The sequence below is a fragment of the Ambystoma mexicanum genome, chromosome 6q (assembly GCF_040938575.1).
Source record: "Ambystoma mexicanum isolate Mex_15411 chromosome 6q, UKY_AmexF1_1, whole genome shotgun sequence".
NCBI lineage: Eukaryota > Metazoa > Chordata > Amphibia > Caudata > Ambystomatidae > Ambystoma > Ambystoma mexicanum.
The window spans coordinates 583,913,123-583,930,444 of NC_090937.1; the positions used below are offsets into that span (position 1 = coordinate 583,913,123).

At 44.5% G+C, this 17,322-nt stretch overlaps 1 protein-coding gene across 3 annotated transcripts in view; it reads right to left on the reverse strand.

Moving 5' to 3' along the window:
- The window catches only part of LOC138516154 (bifunctional 3'-5' exonuclease/ATP-dependent helicase WRN-like), a 264,929-nt gene that overhangs the window by 105,002 nt on the left and 142,605 nt on the right, over positions 1 to 17,322 (reverse strand). For 2 of the 3 annotated variants that reach the window (XM_069631062.1, XM_069631064.1), the window contains exon 6: positions 2,927 to 3,076. In XM_069631062.1, coding sequence (XP_069487163.1) covers positions 2,927 to 3,076 — 150 coding nt within the window. The remainder of the gene's footprint in view (positions 1 to 2,926; positions 3,077 to 17,322) is intronic. The other variant, XM_069631063.1, reaches the window with a different exon arrangement.

Consider the following 17,322-nt stretch of genomic DNA (forward strand, 5'->3'; position numbering starts at 1 on the left):
CTACCCAATGCCATATCACTGGAAAGCTATGACTAACCTCTCCTCTTTAGCCCTTTTTTACACTCACAACTCAGCAGGTAACATTACCCAAATCACATTTAGCCTCACAGACCTTGGGGCTCCCCCAGAAAACATTCCCCAAAGCTCCCCCCCAAACCTCAGAGAAGCATACAGCCACACAGGACTGAGGTTATTCGGACCTGCAACCATTAATTCCACAGGTCTTCTGATCTGCATCTCCAGCTTTCCCTGAAACAACGCCTCTCTTTAACACTTTACTGAATTTGTTAATATTATTCAGGTGTACACTTGCATTTCCTTAATCATGCATCCATTGCTCAAATGTGTAAGGAACACCAGTTGTTATTTACACTTTGCATAAATTATGCATGTATAATTAAACGTTCCATACAGTCATCAGCAGGATATGCAAGAAAGTATCTTTCTCCTCTCTACCACTCAGTAGATCAGACTACAATGTTGAGATGGGAGACGTCTTAAAATAAGCCGCTCTGAAATACAAATATCATTAACACTGATGAATAGACCTTTCAGTCCTCATCACATGGACCTGGGAATGACTGCTAGGTCCTCACGGCTAGCTCCACTAGCTAAACCCATAAGCCTAGGCCATGTCTGTCAGGCCATTCAGAAAGCATGACATTCAAATACTCCAGGAATTCCTCTCTTGGTCAGAGGCAAAACCCAGACCAGATCCGGGAGACTCAATTATGGATTAAGCAGTAGGAGGGAGACTATGTTGAAGCCTTAACCAGGTTCCTGAAGTCAGAAAGGGCACTGACGTACAGGTCTAACCCAGGTTAGCCAAAATCTTCAAACAAACCTAGGAGAGACTTGCACCCCTCCCTTTATTAAAAGCAATGGGAAAAACAAGCACACAAAACCACATGCAACATAGATCTTTTTCTGGACCTCTCAATCTCCCATACGGAGTTCATAGCACACACTGACCTACTGGCCACACAGCAGTTCCAAAATGACCTCTGGAGGGGATGCGTTATCCAGCAAAATACAGGAGGTAAGTAGCAGCAGCTACAGCCCATCCACAAGGTAGAAAGAACACTGCAGAAAGAGATTCAAGATGATGGCTGGCCTATTAACCCAAGCACTATTGAAGGTGCATCTTCTAGGACAGCAGTGAAAGTGCGCAAGAGTGTGACCTGGCAAATTATAGTGTGAGAGCTGCGAGGGGAAGAAGGAGCATTAAAGAAAATTGGAGATACAAGCAGGAGGATTTGTTGGAAGAGAAGGATGAAGAAAGCTGGAGCGAGTTGGCCAGGAAGAGGAGGTGAAGGAGTCCAAAAAGGCAGAAAGGAAGATCATCAGGGGGAGGAGAAGGTGAACACAGATGGAGGGAAGAGTATCAGGAAGCTGAAGGATACTAAGGAGGTCCATTAGAGTAACATTAGTGTCAGTGTGAAGGGGGTGGAAGATAGTTAAGAGGCGATCAGATAAAACCGTAAAGGGGGAAAGGAGGGAGATATCCTAGAAGAGGCTGGTGAAGACAGTAGGAGGTAGGGGTAGATAAAAGGCGGAGATGGGAGATGAAGACCAATATGTAGTTCGGATGCAGCAGATATTCCTTAACACTGAGGGATAGGATTGGAGGTGGGTGGGTGGAGGTACATGCATGTGGTGAGGTAAGGGGGCACAGGTCAGAGGGAAAGGACAAGACAACTGTGACTCATTGAGGCAGTAGATGAGTATACGGTATTGAGGGCTACAGCCTAGCCTCAAAACATATAGGCAGAGAAAGCAAACATGTCCAAGCTTTAGGGAAGCTTAGGTGGCCAACCCTTTGGTGGAGGCATTGGTGCTCATATCCAGCTCACCCAGCCCAAACCACTGTCACTAACCAGACCTAAGATAAGCACACACAGGGGCTGTTACTCATACAGAGATAGTTGAGGCAGAGGACTGACCCCTACAGACAGAGAAGCCAAGAAAGAAGCGTGGGACATTCAATCCCAATACAGTGAGTGATTGAGAAGGGAGTGTATATCTCGGGAAGATATCCCAAAGAACTTTCATGCTTCTTTGAGATGATTCAGTGCTTTATAAATCATAATACAAAAAACATCACATCCCTGGAAAGAAGAGTACAAAACACTTGTGTATAGGCGCGTTACAAATGCAATATCATATCATATCAGAGGGCCTCATAATAAGTGTGGCGGTACAGTAACAACGGCGCCGGTAGTGGTACCGGCGCCGTTGCTACCGTACCACCATACTACCAGTTGTGCTGGCGGGTCTCACTCTGCCCGCTAGGTCGGCACCCGCAAGCACAACTCGTGGATGCACAGGCACCGTTATGAAAGGTGCCGGTGCATTTGAGCTCCCCATTCCCATTCAGCCCTATGGGCCCGAATGGGGATGGGGAGTCCCTAATTACCGGCACGCGTGAATGGGCAATTACCGGGTCCGCCAAACTCAGCATGACCCGGTAATTGCCCATTCGTGGTTGCCGGATTTATTCGCAAGTTTGGAGGTAGCCTGCCTGTATTACAGGCATGGCTACCTCCAAACTTGTAATGAGGCCAAGAGTCTTTTGTTAAACACAGACTTTGTTGGTTGAACTTGAAGAGACACTGTTGTGGAGTTACGTTTTCTTTATGTGGCCACTTTATGTGACGAACCCTAACATTTCAGTACCAGAGTCGGCCTTGTGCCAAAACCCAATACTATCAGTTTGTCAATTATAACAAGGTCTTCCTCCTTGTTGAGCAACAAGTTTAAGTGTTCCCACTTGGTTATAACACAAACAATGGTGTAAAAAAGCAGACTGTATGAAGGATCAAGTAACATTTGACTCCTAAGGATTTTGATTAAATGATATTAAATCTGTTTTGCAGCATGAAGGGTGAAAACACAATTGTTGGGGCTGTTTGCACATGGTACATACGTAAGCATCGGTAGCAGCGTACATCTTTTGGTCATCACTGAGCGGAAAAGTGTCCCAATTACCACACCGAACACGATCTTCCTTTGAAATCTGCTTGCTGAAAAGGTGCTTTATCAATCCATTCAGACTCCACTTTTCTTTACATTTCAACTGAAAAGAAAAAAAATACACTTTGGAAAATCACATCTGCACTAAATGGACAAGAAATGTATTAAATCTCAATTACCGAGCAACAGAAGAAAGCGTAGCAGAGTTTAGAATAGACAAAATAACTGCTCAACAAACAAGTAATGCCAACTGTGTTAACCAACTAGCAAGTATGGGTACAGCCAGGACAACATTGTTGTAAGAAGTCGGCGGGGATAGGGATTGATTAGTTCAAACAGCACAATGCAAAAATGGATTTGTGTCAAAGGTTTTGATAAACTGGAAACACAAATACAAAAATAAACACATTAAAGATGCCAATATTGTTATGAGCTAAAGGCCATGCCTTCATCCACTGCTCTATCTGCATGTGGTTTCAAATTGATGATTTTTGTTCAGCTGATATTTTTGGAAGAAACCCTACTGTACCAATGTTTTTTTTTAACATTCAAAGTAAAATCATTATAGGAAAGAGTCCCAGTTCCCGAACTTGTTAGAAATGATCTTTGCTACAAAGGGGGACAGGTAATTTAACCCATTAGGATCTTGTAGCAGATTCACAGTTGTGTTCTTTAGCAATCACTGGTGCTGTTTAAAGGCCCCTGGGACATAAATTAACCTTGCAGGAAAAGTTTCCGATCTGTGATGTGCGAGCTAAGGACCACAAACTTTTCCGGGAAGACAAACTCATTTTAGTTCCACCATTTTCATGTCTGTGCTTTCAAATGCTGCACAAAAATAGCATTAGGTACTCCAACTGATACGATGTTTAAAGAAATGCAGAGATATAATTGCATAGCCATATCTACAAGAATCTTGCAGGCAATGGCCATATGTTCGCACCTTACTTTTAAGAGAGCTTGCAGTGGAGTAGCTGAAAATATTGGGGGTGTGGGGGTGATGACATCTAAAGGAAAGGGGCTCCTTCCAAATGAGTGGGACAAAATGGTGTGCCATGAAATGTTTGCGGGAGTGGACAAATCACCTTGTCCACCCCTAAAATTACACCCATAAAGAGCTGCAAGGGTAATCTGCCAAGCTGACCCCCCCCCCCATCTGCCATCGACTTCATGCTAAATCATAGTGCACTCATACCCTGCAGCATCAGTAGCCTGAACCTCGGCACCCGCTTTACTCGTGGCACAGAGCAGGTTTGAAGGGCACGAGATGCCTACTTGAGAGCTGCAGAGACAGTCAAGTACCTGCAGTGCAGAGGCAGCATTTAAGATATGCCCCTCTGTACCCAAAACTATGATGATAAGTTGCCCATGTTGGTGGTAGGGTGAACTCTAAATAAAAGCTATACCAACGTTTAGGCATAGTGCATGCTGATACTTATGATCACCACTGCCACATTCCCTTTGATATCGCACATGCGTCAGCTCCTGTGAGCCAGCTCCACTATGGAAGGTGATGTGTATTTTGGTCAGCCGGGTGTAGCATGCCCAATGGCAGGACGAGTGGGTAGCCCGAGATCCCCAAATGGGAAAACAGCTTTAGGCAGAAACACCGCGGCATGGAAACACAACAGCGTTGTGTTTCTGCTACCAGAGACCCAAAGTGATAGCCAAGGCAGCAGAAACACAACGCGGTTGTGTTTCAAAAACGCTGTGGAGGAGCCTGAGAAACTGCTTCTAAAGCTTCCGCAAACATAAATACAACGTTTTTAAAGCTGCGGTTTTATTTCTAAGTTTAACGGGCTCCTAGTGTTTATTTTTATTAAAAAAATAGCACTTACCGAGATGCAGTTGCAGCTTTTCTGCCTGTAGTCTCCAGTCTCCGTCCCGAGCGTCCTCCGAGTCCCTGCACCAATGAAGGAAAAGCCACCCAATGGTAGCTTTTGTTTACTACAACTGGCTGGCTTTTCCTTCATTAGTGCCGCAAAAGCCAAAGCAAGCACAGCGGCGGGCATCCATTTCACAAAATGGATGCCCCCATGTGCTTCCCTTTGAGCTTCATTTTCTCAAAATTTTACATAGGGACTTAAAAAAAAATAAAGTGGCAATCGATTTTTTTTTTATTGTTGCCCTTTTTTTGCAATACATTTTTTGGGGCGAACCATTCCTTTAATATAGAAATTGAAAAGGAAAGACGCAAGAACACACCCTTAACGTAACCAATGGTTGGTTTCAATCCACACTGAGGAGCGCCCATAAGCATCTAATCTAATCTTTAATTTCGTCTCCATGTGAAGGGCTTCCAGAATACTGATCAAGGGGCGAGGGCCCCCATTTGCATTTAGCTTTTCCCAAAGTGCTGCCCTATTGACATGGTCAAATGCTTTGCTTATGTCCAGAAAAGCTGGCCGTCCTTGATATTTTACCTGGGCAGCCAGGAGGGACAAAACAAATCTATTTAACGATGTCCCCATACTCTTCTTGAAGCCTGACTGACATACGTCCAAGCTATTTGACCCAGCAGCCCAAGTTTGCAGTTCTTTCAGCAGTACCCCAGCAAATATTGATTAGTAGCTTCCAACAGTGAAACTGGTTGATACTGGAATGGCGATAAACAATCTTTCCCCTTGAAAATCAAAACAATGAAGGCTGTACCCCACGACCCAGGCACTTCCCGCTGGACCAGATGTTTCTGAAGAATCGTGACAATACACCAGCCCATAATGACGGGTTAGACTTAAGAGTTAAGTATGTTAAACCATACGGGCTAGGGGCATTAGATTTTTTTTGCTTGACTTGATCAGGAGGATAATATTGTCTATGTCCCAGGAGAGAGCCCACTCCCAGCTCTCACAAATGAAAATGGGCTGCAAAGATAGTCCATCTTTCAAATACATCTGCTTAAAGTACTTTAACCATAGGTCTTCCAGGATACCTTGCAGATGTAGTTACTGATTTATCCCCTTGGGCTTAATGAGTTCCCAAAACCTGTTGATGTTAGTACCCAGCATTCTTTCTGCATCATTAATCGCCATTAGGCATGTATGACCTCGCAGCCAGTTCTTAAAATTTCTTTTCACGGAAGCAATGTCTTTGTGCACACTTCCAGACCGACCTACCCCAAGTTATGTTTTTAATGGAGGCACTCATCTGTTTTTTACGAACCTGCACTTCAACATCAAAGGCATGGCAATGACCCACTACCATGGATCTTTGTGCCAGTGTTTGGCTGGAACCAGGGGCACCCAAGGTAGAAAAAAAAAACACAAGCCAAAACCCCTTGGTGATGCTAATCTCTTATCCTTACTTGCCCATGAAGTGGAAATCAGATCGTCAAAAACCTGCAAGATCCTATGAGACCATTTTACTTCACAATTAGGGGGATATATCGCCAAGACCATCCGAGATGGTCTATTGCAACCAAGAAGAACTATAGGAATTTCACAAATGATCATAAAATGGTCGCTTAGGTCTGTCTGGGCCACCTCCAGCCTTACACCAGCCTCAATGAGATCAGTGGAGAAAAAGAAGTAGTCAAGAGTAGAATACCAAGCAGAATTATGCCATGTAAAACGCGGGGGCACGTCACCTGCACAATTGCCATTTAGTAGTGAAAGGTCCCATGCCTCCTATTCCCTCGTAACCATGACACCCCTTTCTCAAGCTGCAGAAGACGTTTTCATCCTATTTGGTATCTAATACCAATGATTTTGCAAGCACTCTGAATTGAAATCTCCCCAAACCAATATTGAGGCTCCCTCCTCCAGAGTTACTCCCAACAATAAAAACAAAAGTGCAGAGAGCGCCTCCTCCATCCGCACACGGTCCGGATTTAGGTAGACATTTGCCAAAAGAAATGTATGAAGTGCCTTAAGGCCCTACACAGGTGATGCAGGAGGACTGCAAGCATGTTGTTTCTATTACGGTCTATTTGGCATATTTTAAGGCCTAGGTTGCGCTTAACCGATATCAAGAGTCCCCCATAAGGGCGACACCTTATGCCTTGCTGGGCCCTGAAAAACCTCACATCATAACCCTCAACAAGCGGTGTGTCCATCAGAAGGGTTTCCTGCAAACAAATAATATCCAAATGTTCAAGCCTAGTTACCCATAATGCTAGAAAAACCTCTGGAATTCCAAGATAAAATCCTTGCCATCATCAATCACTCTTCCCAGTCATTACTTCCTCTATCTAGGCGGGGAACAGCCATAGATTGGCTCCGATCCCAAGCCCCTAGTCCATGGCCTCTCAGCTCACCCTTGTGATGCTTATAATATGAGTAATCCCTTTACGATCCACTTCAACCCTACCCCTTTTGCGCAATTCCTTCCCTCAGCAATGATACATTTGGCGAGACCAGATGCCCCCAATCTGCCACTTCAAACCCTATTGAGAGAAACCCAGCCTCTTCTGCCAGAATTGCATTTTTGATCATTTGGGAACGCAGATGGACTTTCACAATATCAAAACAGTCACGATACAAGAAGTCTACAATTACAATATCCTCTGATGTAACCAGACAGATGCTTGGAATTTCAAATAGCAGGGAAAGGATATATTGATTATTTAGAGGAATCCTGTTGGAGCTTTCGAACAGTCGACTCAGGAGCACACAATTTGCATCACTTAACAATGTACCTGATGTCAACTCTATAGTTTCTGCCCCTTTAGACTTGCCCCCTTTTAGCATTTATATCTCCCTTTAAATGGGATTTTTGCGGCCGGTCTGTCTGATAGTATAATACTTTTTGCTGGCCCAGATCTTTTTTCTTCAATAGTGAGGAACAAGGCAAAGGCCTTCTTCGGCGCTACATGAGGGGCCTCAGGAGTGTTTTTGGGGTCTTTAATACCCTGAGCTTTAGAGAAAATTGGATAAAGGGTCAGGTTATTAAGGGGCACTTGCCCTATTTCTTTACTCATGCTCGTAGGTGGAAGTGAGTGTAACTTAATCCCCTTCAGTGTTAATCCCTTGGGATACAAAATTTCCCACTGCCGGACCCGGTTTCCGGGATCAGTGACTGATTTGGCTGTTATACTTGGGCCTCCATAATATTTATATAGATTCCGTCATCACAAGAATAAACAGAGATGTTACTTAAGTCTAAAGACACCTCCCCTCTCGTTTTTTTGCCCCACAAAGTTCTCTTGAGTCTAACTCCAGCCTGCCCCCCTTGAGGGGTACACTGGCAGAGGGAGCTTGAGGGCCCTGCAACCTTTTAACTTCTTTCCTCGTACTGGGCTGCCCTTTTTGCTCAGGATCCACATAAACTGAGGGGACACGCGTGAGAGACCGCAAATGTAAATGATTTCGAAATTTCCGATACCCCCTATTCTTTTGCTTACTTAACATCCTACAGTTTTTCGATTTCTTGACCGCCATCCCCTTAGGGGGGGGAAGGATTCCCCCTTGGTTCAGGGGACAGAGCTTTGATGTGGCTACTACTCAGTATGTTATGAACTGATACACCTCCCACACCCCGGAGAGAGACTGAAGCAAACACTCTCTATTTGGGTGCTCTGATTGAGCTTTGACTTCAGCTGCCAATTGCTCCAAACTATACAGAATAAGACCAACAGGGGGAACATCCACCTTGTCATTTCCACAGCATATGCGTTGGCACTGGGGCCTACAGGATGCTGTAATACATCCCTCAAGGAAATGAACCTTCCTCGCAATGTCTTTAAGCACCTGTCTTACCTCACGCAGTTCAAAATGTAAGGTCTCGTAGCCCCTAGTCATAGAGTCCAGCAACCGGGCCAGCACCGGAAATTACAACTCGTCTATTACTGTGGTGTCTGGTCCGGTTCTGAAGGACCTCTCCCCAGTGACGGCCCTATGGGCACATTAGAGCCACCATCAAAACGAACCTCTTCAGTTGATGGGTCAGCCAGACTCCCCCATAGCCTACCACAACTAGATGATTTTAGAAAGGGGGAACAGTCCACAAACCCGGTATGCTGAGTTTATCGTTGATGCAGCATTACTTCAGTAAAAACATGTGCATTCACAGGGGATTCAGGAATTTTCCATTGATTAGATTTAAATTCCAGTCTAACTCGCTTACCCAGTTCATGGGATAAAACCGGGGCCAACATAGAGACATCTGAGACCAAGTTTTCTCCAGCACTCATGTCTCCCGACACCATGTCCTGGATGTTGTCCTCCAGTCTAGACAGTGCTTGGTTGAGTTTGCTGGTAAAGTTCTTTATTATATTCCCAGACGTCTTCCGGAACGCCGGTTTTGCATCAGAAGGGGGTTTTAGGTACACTCCCTCATTTTGCTCACCTCCCAAACATGAGGTTACAAGCAGAACTTCACATCCACGGGGGCAACAACTGAGTTAGGGAGTGAATTCACCTAAGTCTTGCTTAGGCACTGAACTTGCAGAGAGTACAACTTGGGCAAATTCTGCTTCTTTAACCGCTACCCGAGGCAAGCCCTTTGAACAAACAGAGCTGGTTTACTGTCTCACCCCCCCCCCTTCATACACAGTGTTGCCACCATGGTAAAGAAGTGGTGCAAAGTGCGCCTAGCTCAAAGTGCAGGGTATAACACCTCACTCGGTGGCAGCCACTCCAAACTACTGCAGAATTTACTGAATACAAGCCCGCAAGCACAGCTCAAAGGGCGAGCCCCACAGTCACCATGCACAAAAAGAAGGTAGCGTTGAAAGAATTGCGACAAGCCCAAACACACAGGGTCATCTTCAGCCGCGCTAGGAGCACAAAAAGACCTGCAGAAAAAGTTCAACGGCGGGCTATGGAAGGCTATGCAGCACCGTAAGGTGAATCCTCAGTGACAACACACTCCCGCTGGTGAGTTACAGTCTAGCGACAAGCTTACATGTGGATTTCCAGGGAGCATTCAGTTCAGTCTATTGAACACAATTTCCGTGAAACATGATTGATCGTATCTTGCCAAGTGCTGGAGGAGACAAAAACAGGAGCACAGCAGCTCACAATAGTGCCCTGAAACGATACCCCTGCAGTACAAGAGCACTCTCACTAAGTTACAGGGAGTTGCGGTAGATTCGACCGCACCTGGCACAAACTGCCAGTAACTGCAGCTCACTCTGCAGCTGACTCTGCGGCGCTCTGCGCTGGAGTCCAGTATTTGTATTCAGCTCCACTTCCAGCAGAACACCGAGAACAGACTGCACACCAGCAAACATGAGCGTTTGGAGAGAATGACCTTATGGTGTTGGAACTGAGAGGGTGATACCAATGTGACTGTTTGTGTGTGAGTGATTGAAGGTAATTGTCGTGGGAGGAGAGGATGGTGGTTGAGAGTAGGGGGTGAGTAATAGACAGAGAGAGAGGCATAGAGAAGTGAGAGGCAGGAGTGTGGACGAGAGTAGAGGCAGGGGCAGTGGCGGAAGGAATGAGATTTGGAGGGAAACGATTAGGAAGGAGCTGGAAAGTGGAGACAAGTGAATGAGAGAGTGATAAGTCCAGGAGACGAAGAAAAGAGTGAAGAGAGATCAGGAGGGAGATAGAGAATAGAGACATTGGGAGGGGCGAGAGAGATAAGACCAGGAGATGGAGTGTACAGAGAGAGAGGGAGGGATAGAGAGAAAGGGAGAGAGAGAGAGAGAGAGAGAGAGAGAGAGAGAGAGAGAGAGAGATCAGAGAGAGATCAGAGAGAGATCAGAGAGATCAGAGAGAGAGTTCAGAGGGTGGAGATGAAGAGACAGGTGTAGAGAAAGGAAAGTGAGGAACAGGGTGAGAAATGTTCATCTGGAGGAAAAGGGCACCAGGGCAATCTGACTACCCCGCTTGGTTACCTAGGAAGTCCCCAAGGTAGTCACAGAGAAACGGCCATGGCCTGTAAGCAATCATTGGGCTAGGGACAGACAATACAGAAGGGGTACTCTGGCTATAGTGAATTAGCACTATAATAAGACCTGCTGAGTAGGGAGTCTGGGCTAGGGAGGTGGGAGCCCACTTAAAGGATGAGGGAAAAGTACAGGGAACAAGGACTACCTCTAGACCTGTATCCCCAATTGTCTCTTTTTTCTGTATCTGTTTTTGCAATAAAAACTGAAAATGCATTTAGTCAGTTGGGCAACTTCCATGGAATGCTTAGAATAGATCAGTTAAGCAATAGACCCTGAGGTGGGGCATTACCACTAGGGTAATGCCCCTCGGGCAATAGTAAGAAGCCCAAGCGAAGCAAGGGCTTTAACGTAGCCCTGGGGGCATTATCCGACCACTACTGCCCAACACTTCAGAGGGTTCTATTGCTATTAGTAGCCCAGCACGTCACATGTGGGTACTAATAGTATTTATTCCCGAGTTTAGAAACGTTAAAACTGCTCAACTAGAAAAGAATGCCCGCCATGGAGGGGGGATAAGGGACTACACATAGTCAGTTCTCCCTTTCCATAGCGGCCAGGACGTGGAGGAACCGGCCTGACAAAGGCTTTGTCGGGCTGGCAACGACCTGGTGAGGGCCAATGAGCTTGCTTGTTGCAAGCTCATTGACCCTTGCCGGGTACTAATAATCTGTATATCATGATATAGATGGTCAGAGGGGGAGTATAACACAAAACACAGTGGGCCTCATTACAAGTTGGGCTGAATTACTGTTACCGCCATTTGGTCGGGTGGAATAACTGCCGGATTACAAGTGGCGGCGTAATTCCCCATTGTTATTGAGTCCATTGGACTCAATGGGGCTTTTCTGGTGGAATTACCGGGGCCGAATTTCCGCCACAGTGATACTACTGATTCTTCGGCAGTGAGGGGCAGTATTTACCTCCAGGATATTCCTGGAGGTAAATCATCCACTTCCTGGCCCAATCTTATAATTTGGCATAGCGGTTTAATTGGTAGTAACTCCATCACTGCCAATTGTACTGCTTACCGCCCTACTTGTAATGAGGCCCCGTGTCTGTGTCTAATCTAGTAAAGCAGATGCTGCAGTACCACATGGACCACCACCAAAATATCTCTGGCATATATCTACAGGTAATAATGCCTCAGAAACATATGTGGTGTCCTCCCATTTGCCACTTGACAGATGGTCTGGAATGGGATGTGTGCATTGAAGGCAGCAATGGTTGCTCTGCCTGTCATTGTAAAGTCATTTAGCTACCCTTCATAGACCTATTGGCAGCTTCATGACAGTATATGATACAAGATACAGTACATCTTGCAATTTGCTGCTTTGAAAGGACTTGTTCTTGATTGCAGTTCCAAAAGGTGACAAATAATTGTTCTGACCGCACAGAAGAGGAGAGTCCTCCTGTAATGCAGGATATGCAAGTTTTATTTGGCCGCAGTAGAGGGACCTTTGAAGAAAGTCAGTAAAGAGACACTTTCTAGAAGGTAATAAGGATCAGTTATTCAGACAACCTTAGGTCAATTTTAATGATTTATTTTTCAATAAGATGGTGAATATCTCGATGACTGAAAAATGCTTGGAAGCCACTCACACGATGAGCTGGATTGCTGACCATGATGAAAGCTGCATTCCATCTGCTTTAACACACACAGCTCAATTGGTATTTCTGACCAGCGTTTCCAGTTAGAGGATGGTATATTATTACTCCCCAATCTGAAAAAGAGCTGCATCTTTTCATTTGAATTAACAGACACATAAATTACATAATGTTCTGCTTTAGAGTCAAAATATATTTGTACTAGCATGAAAATGCTTCCTTTGAGAATAGAAACTGATTTTTTACAACATAAACAAATATTTTAAACCAAACTAAAACAATAGGGTGTACAACATACCCAATGCATAATCCTACCTTGAGCTCTGAATGCCCCATCGACACCTGTGGTAAGAACCCTCATGGGCAGTTCACCAAAGGAAAAAGAGCACATATTCAAAAGACCTAGCCACTATGTTTCAAAGAACCACGTTTATGTGCGAGTTAGATTGAAGCCTTATATGTGTCAACAGCATGCAGTAATAAGCAGACAACCAGCATCCCAAATACAGGTCCATTGGTCGAGTCCCATCATGCTAAACAGCTAGTTTAATGGCATGGTTTAATCTTGGCCTTCAAATGTTTGTAGTCTTTAATTAACGCCAATCTTCATAAAAAAGGTTATCAAATATCACTAGGCTCCAAAACCTTGCACAACAGAAGGGGGTACAAGGAAAAAAGATAAACTTCGCCCATACTCTGTGCTTGGTTCAGAATTTCTATTTTCTTCCAAGATGAACTAGGCCTAGCAGGAATGAGGACAGTATTCTACATTCTTAAACCCAGATCACTCAGCATTTTCACATGCAGTGGGGCGGTAATCAGTACTGTTGTCACTAAGATTATCAAAACAATGTTTAGGAGGCCGCTGATTTGATCTATCTTCATCAAGACTGTTCTAAAGCAAGGTTAAATCTACTATAAGAATGTTACAAGTGACCAATAAATACATAATACTACCATCCTTCTCAGTGCTTTAGTACCTTTGTTGGGGAGCAGTGAGAACTGGCAAAACTAGTGCAGAACATAGAGGGATCGAAAAGAGTCCAGCAGAGGCTCTGGATCAATTCCTGTATGGGTAAGTGGATGACTTGCAGTGTAGCCATTCGGGCAGCTCACCCTGCTAAACTGTTCCTTTCAGTACTCTTTATGGGGTTTGCATTCATGCCATGAATGATTGTGTTAAGGCAGCAGGACAAAGGGATTACCTGTCCCATCTTGTAGGTTAGGAGGAAGGACTCTGGGGGTATTCTGAATGTCCCCACTGGAGACAGTCTTTTTCGTGAAAAAGGGCTTCTGTGTTTCAATATGTTAATGCCGTAAAAAATAGAAATATGCTATCCTGTGAGCACAAGGCTTAGTTCATTTGAGCAACTTGGTACTTTACAGCGACTTGTACAACATGCGGATATTAAAACTTGACAGCTAGCACCGTAGAAGGATTTAACGGTCAATACCTTTTTATAGAGGATCTGATTCAAATCAGATGGCTGAACCTTCAGATATTTGCAGCTCTGGAGAATTTCCAGTGCGTTGACACTCAACTTCCTTGAAAGTGTCAGATCATAGCTGGCAATGCCCTTCCCACAGGAGTCCCAGATGCCACCTTGACTCCTCTGAGAGCAGGTCTGAGTGCTGTGGCACGCTCCATCACAGGACTACGAAAATTCAACCACATTACCCCCATCCTCAAGGAGCTGCACTGGATACCCCTTCAAGCATTCATCATCTTCAAGAATGCCTGCATCACCTACAAAGCAGTCAGAATCCAAACACCACTCTACTTGGCTGAAAAACTAACCATCTTGCAGGCCAGCGGACCATCAGGGTGAAAACCAATAATTGCAACACAGGAACATGCTTTTCCTCCTATGCGCCCGGTCTCTGGAACAAGTTGCCAATGAAAAACCCTACTCTTCAAAGAACAATCTTGTCAATTATTGATCTCTCCACTCAACTCTACTCTGCTGCTGTGGAGTCCTCCCTTTACCCACCCCAGCTCTTATGCTACCCCTTCACCCAACTTGTAACCCTTAGGTAGGTCCCTTTTGTGCAGCAATCCATTCCTTTCCAGCAAGGTTTGCGCTTTATAAATCTCATACAAAGAATACATAGTAGAGGGTCACAATGTGCAAGTGCTTGGGGCTGGGCACAGGCTGTATGATCCACTGGTATGTATGTAATGAAATGGAATTGTCATTTGTATAGCGCCTTTTCCCAATGGAATGTTCACAAAGCCTTGTAGGTTGACGCCCTTGAGGGGCCAAAGTCCAGGTATTGGAAATATTCATCAGATGAGTTTCGAACGCATGTGTGCATTTTAGCCAATACAAAGGTAGGTAGATGTGGCCAAGTCCCTGCTAGCTACCCATGTTCAGTTGGCATGTGGATGAGTACTGTGTAGCACTCTGGAGAGTATGCGAAAGCAGGAGATGATTATGTGTGCAGCTAGACCAAATTTTTGTTGTGGGGGATAGCTGCGTTCTTATGGCAGAGGTATTGTGCAATGTGTCTTAGAGTAGTGTATGATAGCAGATATGTGTGGGTGGGTGGCCGTGCTTCCATGAGCATGGAGTGTGATACGTACCTGTGTGTCCTCGCTAGTTTGTTGGTTTCGAACATGCATTTGAATTTACAAAGGGGTGAATTCAAAGCACCGCTAAATTGTGCACAGTGCCTTCATTCAAAATACAGCTGAATAAACTTTGTGGCCATACTCGAACATGATGCTAAATATAACAGAGGCTATACTCCGAATGTAGCTAAATATAACCCAATGGCTATACTCAAAATGCAGCCAAGTATAACACAGGGCTATAGTCAAAGGCAGCTAGGTTTGAATGGAAGGAGTTTTAAGCGAGGTTAGATTCTACACAGTGGCTATATTCAAAAAAGCAGCTAAGATATGACAGTGGATATATTAAAAAAGCAGCTAAATATGGTACAGTGGCTATATTTAGCTTACAACTAAGTTTAACCGTGGCTACACTAAAATATGCAGTTAAATATCACACAGTGGCTATACTGAAGAAAATGCAGCAAAGTATAAGACAGTGGATATACTCAAGACAGCTGGGTTTCAATGGGGGTGAGTTTTAAGCAAGGCTAAACAGTGGCTTTACTCAGAGTGTAGCTAAGTATGACATTAAATATGACAGTAAATATAATGGCATATATGGGACTACCAAATCCCATCAAATGTCAAGACTGCGCCAACGAAGAGGCTGCGGGATGCTATTCTTCAGGAAAAAGAGACAATCTCTCTAAGAAGAAAATAACTAATCCACTGAGACAAGTGGATTAAAAGGAGAATGCATGTCATGTAGAGAACGAAAATGAGAATGAAGTGTGTGAGCAGCACGTCTCCATGCAGTGGAGGTTTGCTGCTGACATGAGCCTGAGAAGAGGTGGAGCCATAGTGGGAAGCTGAATGGTCAGCATACCAGAGAGCATGAGGGAGGAGAATTGGTTGTGGGGCTCGTGCAACAACGGCGAGACAATGTAAAGGAAGCCACTACAAGCAATGCGTCTCCCTGGTGAGATACTGAGGAAACCAGAGGAAGTGTGAGGACCGCTGGCGAGGGACACTGAGGAAGCCGTCTCGCAAATACAGATAAGAAATCAAACTGATGCCAGACCAGTAAGAGTCCCAGTAACGTTTCCTAAGAAGAATTAAGATAGCGGGGGACCAGGGAGGCACAGGAAGATTAACAAAGAGTATAGGACAGAACAAATAACTTGTCTCAGTAAGGATATGAAAGAATAGTTACTATATTGGAACTGTGATGAAATAAGTACATAACCCATAACGATCATTGAAGGAGAGTTGATTTAGCATTGTTACATATGAACTGTGGTAAGTTGGTGAAAAGAACAAGACTGTTCCCTGGAGGGGATGAAAGTAGAAATACAATAAGTTTACTAAAAGTGAACTCTTAATACAAGGAAAGAAAGAACAACGTTGCCAAAGAGGGAGCTGTATGAAAGCGAGAGAGGCCCAAGGTCAAATTTAATGAATATGAATACCTTGAGTAAAAGAAAGAGATACAGAAATATCAGGAGTTAAACTCCCACATAGCCTATATGACCAAACAAGCTGAACAAAGCAAAGACTTGCCTAAAGTGCAACGCAAATTGTCTATTCTGAGAAAGGAACCATCTGAACTGATAAAGAGATTTGCGGAAGAAGAGAACATTTACCAAGAAAACAAATGCTGGAAGCACAGAACAGGAGAAGGGTGTCATTCTCCTGCCTTTATTGTGTTACGATAACTAATAGGGTCAGATAGTAATAGTTTTGGATGGTGGACAGATTCTTTTTGGACACCGAGAAAAAAGACGACTGACAAGCACCTTAGTTATTCTTTAGGTAGGGAGCACCCCAATGCCATAGCGATAGCTAGGTCTTTCTGACTTTTACTTAATAAACCTTACTTAAAAACATCCTCCAAGAGACTGCGTCCTTTTTCTGACCCATCACAGTGAGTTGAGGCATAAATCAGTTGTGTGTCATGTCAGTCAGCCTATTCGGTTCTTGGGCATGCTTGGTAGGATTTCCTAGGAGAAATAATTTATTCTTAGTATGGTCGAGCTGCAGGTAGGCACTTGAGATCCAGGTTTGGATGTGGGACAGACGGTGCATAAATCAATAGAGGTCACTGATGCATAAGATCTTTAGGTGAAGCTGCACGTCATTTGCAGATTGGAGTATCTTGAGGTCTGTTTTAGTGAGGAGTTCCCCCAGGGATTCTATGGGCAGTTTGAAGATAACGGGGACAGGATGGAGCCCTGTGGAACTCCACAGGTTATCGGGCAATACTGGGATCTAATGGGGCCCTTTTGGATGAGATAGTTGCTGTTGGAGTGGTAGGAGGTAACTTACAGAAGACTTGTTGAAGCCCATGTGAGTG